The sequence below is a fragment of the Sceloporus undulatus genome, chromosome 1 (genome assembly GCF_019175285.1).
Source record: "Sceloporus undulatus isolate JIND9_A2432 ecotype Alabama chromosome 1, SceUnd_v1.1, whole genome shotgun sequence".
NCBI classification, from domain to species: domain Eukaryota; kingdom Metazoa; phylum Chordata; class Lepidosauria; order Squamata; family Phrynosomatidae; genus Sceloporus; species Sceloporus undulatus.
The window spans coordinates 190,804,720-190,818,311 of record NC_056522.1 but is presented as its reverse complement, the minus strand read 5'-3'; the positions used below and the strand labels follow the sequence as shown (position 1 = coordinate 190,818,311).

Here is a 13,592-nt window from a genome sequence, read left to right as displayed (position 1 = left end):
AATAATAATAATAATAATAATAATAATAATAATAATAATAATAATAATAATGTTTATTTGTAAACCACTATTCCTGTGTAGATCATAGCGGTTTCCAACAAAATAAATTACAACAAAAAACAATTATAAACAACATATATCCCCAACTATGTGCAAACCAACCACTCCATACCAATTAAAAACTATACAGCATCTAAAACCAATTATCATACAAAACATTAAAACCATAACAAATAGCTGGACAGTATACATCATCAAGGGGAGAATTAAACCATTTTGTGGTTAATCTTAATAAATTGCAATGGTTTCCAACCTGTGTGTTCAATACAAATTTTCAGACTATGGTAGCCATCCTGATGAGGGAATTCAAGAGGTTTTAATGATGTACTACGCTGAATTAATACAGAAGAATTTATATTTGCCTGTCCCAATATTTCTTCAATGTTCTAGAAGTTAAGAGGTCCTGAGGAAATATACTGGAAGAATATCTTCTTCAAAAAGGAAAATCTCTGTGATATATTTTAAGTGAATTAGTGAAGCTTTCCTTTTATTTCATAGGCACTTAGTGCCCTAGGTTTTTTGGATGGTTTAAACATTAATTTTCCAACATACTGTTTTACAAGAATACAGTACTGTTTTTTAACAGCTTATTTCAATTGTTATTGTCAAAGCATGTTAAAATGATCTTGCTTTCTGTCCTGCAAATATTAGGAACAGACTATGGAGATCAAAATTTGGTATCTGGCCCACAATGTCATGTCGGAAATAATTGCCATGTCCATAGAGGAACACATTAAAAGACAGTTACTGTCATTTTAAGGTACTGCCCTCTGTTAACTATAAACAGCCTTAAATAACACGTTTGCTACATGTCATTTTGCAAAATGACATATTTGAAAGTACATATGTTAGCTTTGAATAGATATTTTCTGCTGCTGCATTTATATTCAGATTATGACTTGTTCTCTACACATAAATCACATTATCCATTTCATTACAATATTCTTATTCTTCCTTTCAACTAAAAAATGCCAATATTTCTCAACTTCTCTTCTGCCTTATTGTCTCTGAGAAGAGTTGAGAAATATTAATGTTCCAGGACAACTATACAGGAGGATTATAACTTAACTTTGTCCAAATTGTAACCAGAACAGGAGCTATGCCTTAATGTCACCTCACTATTGGGAAATTAAAGATTAGCTGGAATTAATGGCTGGGTTATGCAGCCCTTGGATCATCCCTATGTACAACAAGGTTGGAGACACAAAGGGCCACAGAGGTAACTCTTCAATGAATTGTATTTTATTTTAAAGGAGAAGACCAACACACACTCTTAACAATCATTCACACAAGCACACAAGAACTGATAAATAATAATGTTAAGTGGGAATAGAGCAAGGCCTTCTAATGGAGATACAAGATCTGTTTAGATGCTGCTCCTTTTGATGGCATTCCAGGATGGGACAAAGGGAACTCAATCATTCCTGAGACCACTGGAGTTTGGTAAGTGAAAGAGGGGTCTAGCAAAGTGAAAACTGGCAGCACCTCTTTTTGCAAACCAAGTCAATCCAACTAAACAAAGGAAAGGTACCTTAATTTAAAGGAAATTTGTGCCCTGGGGCAAAATCCATGGATTTGATGTGCCCAAATGGTCCAATACTTTGATATGCCTGACAATTTGAAGTTGGGTCTTCCAAAGGTGTAACATGGGGGTGTGAATGGGTGTATTCCTGTAGCAAGACAGCGTAAAGTGTCAGGTAGATGGAGTTGTTTACTCTGACCAGAGCCATTCTGTTGTCTCACTACTGGGCTCTTCCTCACTTCCTTTGACATGTCCGGAAAATAGATCCTCTTGGCGCCTCCTAAGCTAGCCAAAACATGACCTGCTTGCTTTCCTATAATGGCTTCCACATTAGGATCATAGAGGCTGATTTTATAACAGTCTGATGTCAGAGAGGAGGGGTCAGTTTAGGTATATTTAGGGCTAACAGATTCCATTTTATTTTAAGTAGCATAGGGAAAGTTACTTTTAGGAAGAATTAATACTCTCTCACTCAAGGATGACTTTAGAATGTACTATATTTATTCCTTTAAAAAAATTAAATGATGGTTATAAAATAATACCATTACAATATGTATGAATATGTGTTACACTGTATTGTATTATGCACATATTCTTCAAAAAGAAGATCAATTCTGATTTACTGCTAGACATCCAATACACATTTCTCCAAATTTTGATCAGTAAAATCACTTTGCCCTAGTTACACAAATCTATAAATATCCTTGTTGCTGGTCAATAAACTGAATGTTACATTTAAGTATAACATGACATTCTGCAGTATAACAAAATCCAGTATTTGAAAACTGTAATAAAAAAATCTAATTCCTTTTCCAGCCTGAGCAATTTATAATATATAACATTTTTCCAGAAATAGCCAATAATAATTTAGCTACCACTTATGCTATGAATCCCAACAAAATCTTACTTTAAGAATATTTGTGGAAGAAAAAATTCCTATTCCTTGGTGGTATGATGAAACTGCCTTCTATTATTCTCCACTCCATGCAAAACCAGGCCACCAATGCATAAATAGTGGATCCTGCAGGTTTTATTTTAGGGGAAGGAGAACTGGTAAAACCACCCATGAGTTTTCCTTGCCTAAGTGCTTCTCTTCACAGGGCAGAATACTCCAAGCTCCCCCTAGAGTATTCTGTCCTCAAGTTCCCCGCATTACCTATGCTCTCTCTGTAATGATGGTGGCAGCTGCCTTCCCAAGCAATCCATATTCGTCACCCGCCACTGCCACTGAGGTCACAACAAGGCACCCATCCATGTTATCAATACTGGGTGCCTTGTTCTGACCTTAGAGTCACTCATGGCCACAGTGGCGTTATACTGGGCTGAGGGACTGTGTATGATGAGCTCCCCTCCACCACGGCCATAAGCATAAATGTTGCTTTTCAAAAAATAATAATAAGAAAACATGTACATGCATGCACAGGCACATACATTGAAAGATTTAAACTTCTCCTTCCTGGTCACTAATATCAGTGATATCAGAATGGGATGGTGCTGTTTTCTCATTGCTGTTATTTCATGGAGTTCTTTACTTTGCAGGAAGATCTTTTCAAAATGAGTGTTGAGAACTCTCTTTGCTCTAGGGCTTGAAAACATTATTGCAAAATCAAGGTTGAGACACTAACAGCTTATTTACTTTAAAAAAATAAATTTTATTAATTAAAAACACACACAAAATACATAACAAACAATATCTTCCATTATTTACAAGGTACAATTTTCTGAAGGTTGTTTAAACAGTTCTATCTATCAAGTAATTCTAGATCCTTTAGTTGGCTTGTCTTCGTATCTGATCCGTTATTTCACTGAATGTTCTTCCCTTCATTGGTCTTTCTAACAGCTTATTTACTGATCTGAAATACAGAAGTTATTTTTTCCCGAGCAGTGTGGCATTAGCTAGTGGGTTAGCTTTTTTAAAAAGAAAAAGTGATTATCGTTGGCACATTAGAAAACAAACAAACTAGAAATTTCCCCCAGACTCCTTTGCCCACAAATCCAGAAATGTCAGCAGCATTTCTAATTTATAAAAATGTATTGGCATACATAAGGAAAACCAGATGTTTTCTGTCTTCAATGCATAACCACAAAAACCAAGCCTGAGATCATTCTTTATTAGGGCACGACAACACTACAATAAATATAATAAAACTAAAATATGTAGATATCTCTGGCTCTGTAAGTGTCCACATATATTTTCATAGCATCAGCAATTGGATCCTGAAGTGGTTCCCAGCACTCATATCAGATTTGTGAACAGTGTCATGGTACAGGATTCCTTGAAATCTTTGCTCTTTGTTGCCATTGCCTTGGACCTCAGCTCCATCAGTGGGACTCCTTGCTCTTTGCAGGACTGGACCTCATCTTTCATTTTACATAGATACTGTACTATTCATTCCTCACTTGAAATGAAGGAATGCTTTGTATTTTGCATTATGAGGTTTTCTGAGCTTTGGGGAGTGTAAACACATGTCAGCTGCTCAGAGGAAGGAAAAGTAAATTAGATTAAGCAATACATTTGGGAAAGTTTATTTTAATGTACACAGTCAAATGTATTGGACATACAGTTATTATGTCCTTTTCAAAATGGAAACTGATGAGTACAGGGCAGCTTCTAACCATTACTCATGAAAGTGTCAAAATTATACTTTGCAGTCATTGGAACTATCTGTATAAAAACTCAAATGGATAAAGATAAGAGGGGCTTGGCCTGTACACTTAATCTGGTGCTTTTTGTGTCATTTGACACTTCAGAGAGATTTTTCTTCCCTTTCTCCAGCATATTGATAATCACAGCTGAACATTACCCACAAGAATGTCTCTTTCTTTATCTCTATCTTGACATGCTAGGGATGAAAGTCCCAAATTTCAACCTCAGAGTACCAAGATAATGAAAAAAAAAATAAGACCAGCTGAGTTGCATAGGTCCTAGTTTTTGTTTCTCCAACGCAATGCTGGACTAAGAAATTTCAACCTCACTTTACAGCTCACTATAATGGGGATTTAAAAATCTTCCTCCACATTTGATCTGCATGGAGAAAGTTGTGTGTGTTTCATTGTGCATGTAACGTGAGAAAGAATGGTGTGTGAGTTTTTTTAAAATGGCAGATAGTGTATGTTTGTGAGTAGGTTGTGTGGTGATCAAGAATGGAGGTGTCTGTTTATGTTGAGGGGTATATGTTTGTTTTAATGGTGTGTGTAAAATACATAGGTGTGCATGGCAGAATGTGTGTCAAAATGTAAGAGTGTCTGTACCAACCATGGCTCTGCCAGCATAAGACAGTCGCTTTGCCTCTCACCAGCCCAAGTGAATACGAGCCACCACTGTCTCCACCGTGTCCTCTTTTTCCCCTTTACCAGTACATTGTTTAAAAATCCATTTTATAATCTTATATCTCAGTAAAATAATGCACGTCCTACAGGAATATTCTCAGATCAAGATCCATAGAATGTATGCTCAGTCTCATTGCCATAATCGTGTTACCCATCATTTGCTCTTCCAGCCCCATTTGCCTGTATATTTATTTCCTTCAATGGTTAAATAAGACTGACAGATTTTAATTATGCCATAAAAATGCCATAAAGGGAGACCACCTGTGGTGCTTTGTTGTGATGTTTTTCTTTGTAAATGATCTTTGACAGGCTTCAACAAAGCAACTGCATGGCAAAATCCAAATCCATTTGCATGCAAGTAGATTAAAAGAGATTTGCATTGTGAATGAAGCTTATTATTTAACCATTTAGAAACTGAAAATACAGAAAATGTAAAAGACAACAACTACTGCTAAGGCTTTCATTATGAATTCTTCCAAACTAAACTACTGTATATATACTCATGTGTAAGTCGAAAAATTTTAGTTTTAAAAAATGGCCCAAAAACCTGAGTCAACTTATCTACTGGTCAATGTATGTATTATACTTTAACCCTTATTTAAAAAGGAGTCATTCGCTGGTGAAAGTCAAGAGTGTAATCTGTCCTGGAAGCACTAATCCTTCTCTATTTTCTTATCCATCAAGCCTTTAGTCTGAGCACAAAGTTATGCTTGCTGGAATTTTTTAAGTTCTTTGGCATTGTTTCCTTTGCTTCATTCTTTAGATCCTTTGTTACGTGTCCCTAGGTTTTACCCTTGTCTTAACCATGGGTCATATAAAAATCCATAATTTTGGCCCCAAAACCTGTCCTCGACTTATACATGAGGTCGACTTATAGTCAAGTATATACGGTATTTGAAGAGAAACAGAAGAAAGCCAAGTTCTTTATTTCTCAATTTTGCCTGGATGTACAATGAGCTTCTATTTGTTTGCCTTCCTAGTTCAGAGTAAAATATTCTGTGAGGTCTGACAGGAAAATTTTATGTGTGCATTTTATGTATTTCTCTCACCTGCTGCTAAACAATGTTCTTAAGGGGCTCATAAATTAAAAAGAACAAATTAAATTAAATGTTATAGGGGCTCGACAGTCCGCCCCTAAGAGACGGCCACCCTTGCAAGCACTGGGTTGGGGACACGGCAACCACACGCCATGCCCCCAAACCAGCACAAAAAGAAGCTGCAAAAAGTAGCTTCTTTTTGCGCTGTGAAAGTGGCACCCTTTTTGCTGTCACCACGGCTCTTCTGCAGCTCTGGTGTAGCACGTCTACACACAATGCCAAAGAAGCGGCGTGACACCACCCACCATGCAGTGGGGTGCACGGCATGACACCAGCTTGATGCCAGGCCAGGGGTGGGTGGCAAGCAGATGCCATGCCCCACTCTGCCCTCACGCTGGTGTACCTTGCCAGTCTGTTTAGGACCATATAAATTTATTTATAGTTGGGATTTGGCAAACAAAGTAAAATATGGCTGAGCCTGAGGTTGTCTCTTGCCCACCCCTCTAATATAAATGCATAGTATGTAACTGCATTTAGCCTCTTAGGTCCAAAACACATTGCAGAAATAATCCAGTTTGAGTCCACTTTAACTGCCCTGGCTCAATGCAAGGGAATTCTGGGAACTGCAGTTTTGTGAGACATTTAGCCTTCTCTGTTAGAGAGCTCTGGTACCACAATAAACTACAATGTCAAGGATTCTCCAGCACTGAGCCAGGGCAGTTACAGCGATCTCAAACTGGATTATTTCAGCAGTGTGTTTTGGACCATTTTCTCAAAGTAGGAGGCCAAGCATATTTGCCCCCCCCCCCTTGCAAGACACTGCTGTTTTTGCTGTTACAGACTAACACGTGGAAATAGTGACATTAGAAAGGTAATGTTTAGAAAAGAAATACTTTTTCTTGCTTTGTTATTTCTGCTATGGTTTTTGATATAGCAAGTTGCCTCTGCTGTGACTTTGGCCATTGCTAGAGCAGAATGCTCCGAATGAGAGAAGCAGGTTAAGCTGACTTGGCTGTGCCAGCTGCAAGCTGTTTCTTAATGAGTGGTTTGCATCGTTGAAAATATATCAGCATCTACAGAAAATATGTTATTGTACTAAATTATGTGCTGTTGAGCACAATTTGTTGCTGTGTACTTTGAAATTGATTCCAAATTATGGCAATCCTAAAACAAAACTGTCATGGAGGTTTCTTGAAAAGATTTCTTCAGACAAAGTTTGCCATTACCTACCTCTGAAGTTGAGAGAGTGGATCTCACCCAATGTTACCTTGAGGGTTATCATGAATAAGTTGGGATTCAAACCTTGGTTTCCTTGGGTTCCAACGTTCAAACCGCTATACCATGCTGGTTCTCTATTGACTATAGTAGTAACATCCAGAGTCGCCAGTTTAACTGGGAAGAGGAAAGCCCTGTTTTGATCTATATGAAGTAAAAATAAACATATGAATATACACAGCTCGTATCTGCCTGAAAACACACTGGATGAAAAATGCACAAGTCATTTGAGAAGATGGAAGGCAAGAAAGTGGTCTAATGGGGCGTTGCCATAACCCTCCTGCCGGCAGGACATTCCTGGTTTTTCACCACTAGGGGGCATCCCTGCACGGTTTTCTCCTTGATGTTTATCACACTATGCTCTTAAAGAGGTACTATTCCAGTGTGACTCCTCTAGCTGCCTCCTGTTGCATGCTGGGATTGGCAGTTTTAAGGAGGGGTATTTAGAATTCTCAGGCAGAGAAGTTCAGCTCCTTAAAACTGCCAATCCCAGCATGCAACAGGAGGCTGCTAGAGGAGTCACACTGGAATAGTACCTCTTTAAGAGCATAGTGTGATAAACATCCTTGACTCAGGTTTGTCCTGGTTTGTTGCCAATCTGGTGACTTTCGCACCAAAATGGGTCCTTTTCAGAGCCTTCGGTGTGATTTTGGTGGTTGGTTTTAATGGTAATTTTGAGAGTTGAAATAAGTTCCAATTATTTTTATTCAATTAGGGCTACGTTTTTTTGCCATATTAACATTACAGGGACTTCTCAGGGATTTTGACTGAAGATTTGGTGAGATATGGGGGGGGGATTTGGTGAGTTTTGGCCAAATGTTTGGGGAATTATCTTCGAGGCTTGTTGGCAACAGGAGGTTGCCAGACTCAGGAAGAGGAGCTCCTCCTCTGTTTGGTCCCAGCAAGGCAGCAGCAGGGAGAGGGCCATTTCGTTTGGCACTGAGGCGAGGATGATGATGAGGAGGAGGAGGTGGGTGGCCATTTTCAATATTTATTTTGCCTCTGTGTATTTTTTCTAACTTTGACTGCCAAAGCTCAATGCTCTGCAATTCTGGTATCTGTGAGGCATTTGGCCTTCTCGGTCAAAGAGCTCTGGTGCCACAATAAACTACAATTCCCAGGATTCCATAGCACTGAGCCCTGGCAGTCAAAGCAGTGTGTTTTGGACACAGATAGCCTCCTTTTGTGAGTTAAGGAATGAATCCAGTCCCTAGCCTTTCTCTCTCACACACACTCAGCAGGAGTAATAACCCACTTTGAGACTGCTTAAACTCAATGCTAGGGAATCCTGGGAATGCTTGTGTTTGGGAGACATTGAGACTTCTCTGTCAGAGATGGCTCTGAGACCACAATAGACTACAATTCCCAGGATTCCCCAGCACTGAGCAGTCTCAAACTGAACCATTTCCTCAGTGTGGATGCACCTGGGGAGGAATTCTGGGCACTGCAGTTCAACTACGTTTGGAGGGTCATGTGACTCCCTGCCAGAGATAGCTCTGGGGCCACAGCGTACTACAATTCCCAGCATTCCCCAGCACTAACCCAGGACAGTCACTCTCGAACTGGATTATTTCCTCAGTGTGGATGCAGTTTTGGTGAGGAACTCTGGGCATTTCAGTCCAGCATTGTTTTATTTCTGCAGGGTATTTTGGACCAGAGACAAAGTGACCAGACATCCTCCTCCTTTTCCAGGACATGTCCTCTTCTGTCAAATTTCAAAATGTCCTCCATTTGGATCATGCCTAAGAAACATGCATTTATATTAACATTTTTAAAAAATCATCAATTTTTTCGCATGTCCTCCATTTATTAAAACTGTCCTACATTTGAAAATGTTGTCCTACATTTGTCCCGGTTTGGAGGCCCTGACTTATGGCAACCCTAGTAATGGGACAAGGTGGGGAGACCAATTTGTTTAGTATCACAAGGCAGCTCTTAATTGTATGCGTATCTACATTGTTGCTAGAAATTAAACCAGAATCAGAGCTTGGAGGAAGGGAATTAATTTTTTGGACTCCATGAGCCAGCATGGCTGTTGTTGGGATTATTCAAAATTGCATTCCTCAAAAGTAACTGTTCCAGTCTTTGACTACAATGCTTGGGAGTTGACATGAGCTTCCTGATGAAAGCAGGAAGGCCCCTTTCTCCTTGTCTTGGCCCTTCTACATTGCAAGGCGGCTAGGGTGTTCAATCTAAGCAAAATCAGGTTCTGTTGATCTTTTATTTGGACTCATATGAGGGTGATGTGCTTACTCTGAACCAGCTGCAAAAAGGGCTTAGCAGAGGGTTTAATCCTGCTGTTTTTTTAGCTTTGTTGTTTTTTAGCTTTGTTGTTTTCATTGCCAATCCCATCTAACATTCTGTGCTCATGATGGAAAACTGCAGAGCTTGGAAACATAATGGGATTTCATATTTTGAGCCAAAAGCTCATGAAAATTACTTTTATTGATCTATTTTTATTTATAGCATTTGGATTTATAGTGTTTTAAAAATAATAATGGTAAGTCCTAGCCCTTGGGACCAACTAAAAATATTATAAAAGAAGCTTCCGCTCACAACTAAAGTTTAACATCACTGTGTGTTATAATTAACCAAACACATCAAGCAACTGGGTATTTCAACCTCATCCTGCTGATGCTGTGCCCTGCCCTCTGGTCTTCCAGTATATCTGGCTATACATTTGATTCCCTTGAGGTTCACGGTGGTCATTCTTCACCTTAGGATGGTGCTTCCTCTGATTATCTGTGTTCATAAACTATTGTCAAACTATTGTCAGGAAGAGGGTACCCCTTTGGACACTGGGTGCTGAGGATGGACAACAAAAGAGGGTTGTTGCTTTCTGCTCTCTTTGGTTGACTCCAAAAAAGTGTTTGATGTTCTTGCATTTCTCAAAATTCCTCATAGTTTCAAAAGCTACAAGAAAAGAAGGTGCATGAATATTCCCCATCTTGAAAATGAATTCCTTTAAAATGTATGTTTTCTCACCATTGCTTTCCCTCTTTAAGCCTCTAAATTCCACACATTATGTGCCAAGTTTTGGTTTACTTTACTGTCTTGTCTCCCTTGTCATTAGTGTAGAACTTTTCACTTCTTGAATGTCTCTTTGTGCTTGTTCTTTGAGTAAATAAGACAGTCACAAAACATCTAATATTGGGGGGGGGGGGGGAGTGCATAAGGTGGGAAGGTTTTCTACAGCCTTTCCCAACATATGGCTTTTACATGACAATCTGCTTTGTTTCTCAAGGCTTTGAATGAAAAAATAGTATTTGAAAGTTTAATTGAATACCCTCTTGTCCCAGCTATGTAAGGAATACATAGAATAGCATTTTCCTGATTCAGGAAACATATGCTTGGAAACCAGTACTGGAAAGTGAGCCCTCTCTTTAAATAAGAGGTGCTTTATTTCTTTCCCTTTCCTTCCTACAATCAGGCTGGGCATGCAATGACCTTACAGAATGGAAAATGTGAATGAGATGCTGCAAAAGAAAGAGGTGGAAGCGAGGCTGACATTTCAGGCATGAAAAGCTCTTCCTAGCTGGCTTTTTATATATGCATTGTGTTCAGTGTATTTTGTATTCAGGGCTTGAGTTAACCAAAATGGGTTGGTATTGCCATCCTTTCTAACTCATTCTCAAAAGAAGAGAATCCTTAGTGAGAGGCCTTTCAGAGCATCTCCCAGATCCAATCCCCCCTTCTTGCAATCAATTTTAAAGAATCTCTCTATGTATAAGTTTGCTTCAGCTGAAACTTTCATAACAAATTATGTCCAATTAAGGAAGTGCTACTTTAATTTCTAGTACTACTACTATACGTCTGTGAAAAGAAATCAGATCAGCAATATAAAATCCAGTTTCCCTTTTAGAGCATTTTCCTGCTTTATTGGGAGGTGTTGATATTGTCATGCCCTCTATTCTATAATCTTGATAGATTTCCCACCACCACCGCTCAGGACTCCCCTTGCCAAGCTCCTTGGGACACAACAGGAGACTCTTGCTGTTCTCCTCCTCTCAACAGAAGCAGTTGTAAATTGCATATATATTGGATTCAGATCAAGTGATAAATGAGACCATAGCAAGAAAGCGTTAACACTAAAATTTCTCTTTCCCTTTCTTTCTTTCTTTCTTTCTTTCTTTCTTTCAACATGCAGCTCTTACTCATTTCAGACTGGAGATGGCAGAAATCAGCTCCCAAGTAAATATCAAGGAAAAGGTATGACCTCTAATTATCATGCTGTACTATAGACACAGCCCATTTGTCCAGATTGTTCAGATATTTAATACTGTTACCTTCTTGCAGAAGATGAAATATGCAGTCAACTCCCCTAATCTTGGCGGACATCACTGGACTAGTTCAGAAGTTACAACCCTACATTTTCTTCCTGCCTCAGCAAAGTAATTCCTTAGAATTACTGTTTAGCAATAGTAATTAATCTCAGTTATCTATACCTAACTCAAGGCTGGAACAGACAGCCCTTTAAAGCTGCCGTCCAGGTGGCTTGGGAGTGAGGCAATTATAGAATGCACGCTGCCCTGAAGCTGCTTGCAAGTTAGGCAGCCACCTAGACGCAGGCAGCTTCAAGCCACTATGGCTTCACAGCGTTACACCCCGCATGCTGCCGCATTGTCTTTAAGCCGGCTATGGGCTGTGGCGGGGCTGGGAAAGGCACCTTTTCTCCAGCCAACTTCAAGGCAGATTGAGTCCACAGCTTATGTTCACCATGATCCCAATCCATCTTTGGAAGCAGCAGCATCAAGCTGCCCCTTCCACCCATCTGTTTCGCCCCTATATCTGCTTTATGGTCCAAACATATAATAAAAGCCTGGATTGACTTGATGCTTAAAAGGGAAAACCCAAGACACATACTTGTAATCCACATCATATGGCATTCAGCTATTTTTACTGAATCAGTATCCATGAGCTTTGTCGCTCAGTGCTGGACACTATTATCTTCAGCACTCAACATTCTCATTGCAGATCTTCTACAAACAATGTATTCCCTATGTTGTGTGTCTTCCTAACCACTGAGTTAATCACAAACCATGGTGAACTGTGTAACTCTCCTGAATGGAGATATGTGTGGGGAGATGGAATGACCTTGGAATATAGTTACTTTTGTGTAAGTGCATTTCAGCATAAATTATATTTGAAGCAATCCATTTGAACAATTTTAAATTTCCAGTCCATGCTCTATAGATTTCATTCAGAGATGCAGTTAAGTGTCTTACAAATTGAACTTATGGCTTATTGACATTCATTTCTACCGCAAAATGCATTAGAATTCTGAACAACCTGAAGTCTAATTCCTATACAAGTACAGTATACCCACATTATACTGACAAGTCGGCTGTCAGCTACAATGACTGGTTTCAGGGGGGGAAACACAATATTTTAAATCTATTTCAGAATTATTAAGGTGTCTTTAGTTACTTTAATAAATGCCATTAATTTGAAATGTTGACATCCTGAAAAGAGGTACATTTTTGCTCTTATGAAAAACATTAATAATAGAATTTCCGGGGTGAATTGGTTAGTCTGTTGCAGCAAGCCAAGAATGATGCATGAAATTTTGCCTCAGTTGGCATGTTATTATACATATGTTTAGGCTGGTGAGTAGGGATGTAGCCAATGGGGTAAAGAGAATAGAACTGCAAAAAGTACAGAAAGTAACCTTAACAATTAACAAACAATAGTTGGGAAGTAACACATATTTGTATTGAAAAGCTAATTGATACATGCAATGAGATTTTTAAAAAACCTTTCATTCCTATTCAAGTCACAGAAGATAGAGCTGAGCCACTTGGTTAATTGTTCTTCATCTGGAACATGGGTTTGAAGTTTTTTTCTTCAAGTTTAGCCCGTTTGAAGTCAGACACAGTGGGCACCATCCTGTTAATAAAACATGTGCCCATAAGCATGGCTTACACTCTTTTTGGACTGAGTTCAGGGGGCTGTTCTCTAGCCCTCTGTCCAGAACCTGCTACCAAGCTCACTGCTGCTGTTTACCTCTGAGGAAAGAGGAGGCAATTCAGATAAAGAAGATGCAGCTGCTGTGGATTCCCAGGGAAAGGGAAAAAAAGGGAAAGAAGGGTATATTTTATTTCGACTGCACCTTTATTTCCTTCCTCCACTAAGCTGAGACCAGCTACTTCTTCATTGTATGAACTGCCTTCCCATCCTTTCTTTACTGATAAGTAGCAGCAATAGCAAGATTTTTCAGATGCCAGAGTTGGGGGAGAACATGAAACTGCACAAGTAGAGTGTTATGCTCCACCTGCTCAATGTAGGATCTTAGCCAGTGTGACCAGGAAGAACAAGGAGTTCTCCACTGGTTTTTGAATATGACTATTGCCATTTCTGATTTGTGTCCA

At 39.1% G+C, this 13,592-nt stretch overlaps 1 protein-coding gene across 1 annotated transcript in view; it reads left to right on the top strand.

The window, feature by feature from the left end:
• Window positions 1–13,592, top strand: part of SPATS2L (spermatogenesis associated serine rich 2 like) — an 82,168-nt gene that overhangs the window by 29,409 nt on the left and 39,167 nt on the right. The window contains exon 2 of the mRNA XM_042472109.1: window positions 11,372–11,433. Within this exon, the coding sequence (XP_042328043.1) occupies window positions 11,395–11,433 (39 nt within the window). The 5' untranslated portion in view covers window positions 11,372–11,394. The remainder of the gene's footprint in view (window positions 1–11,371; window positions 11,434–13,592) is intronic.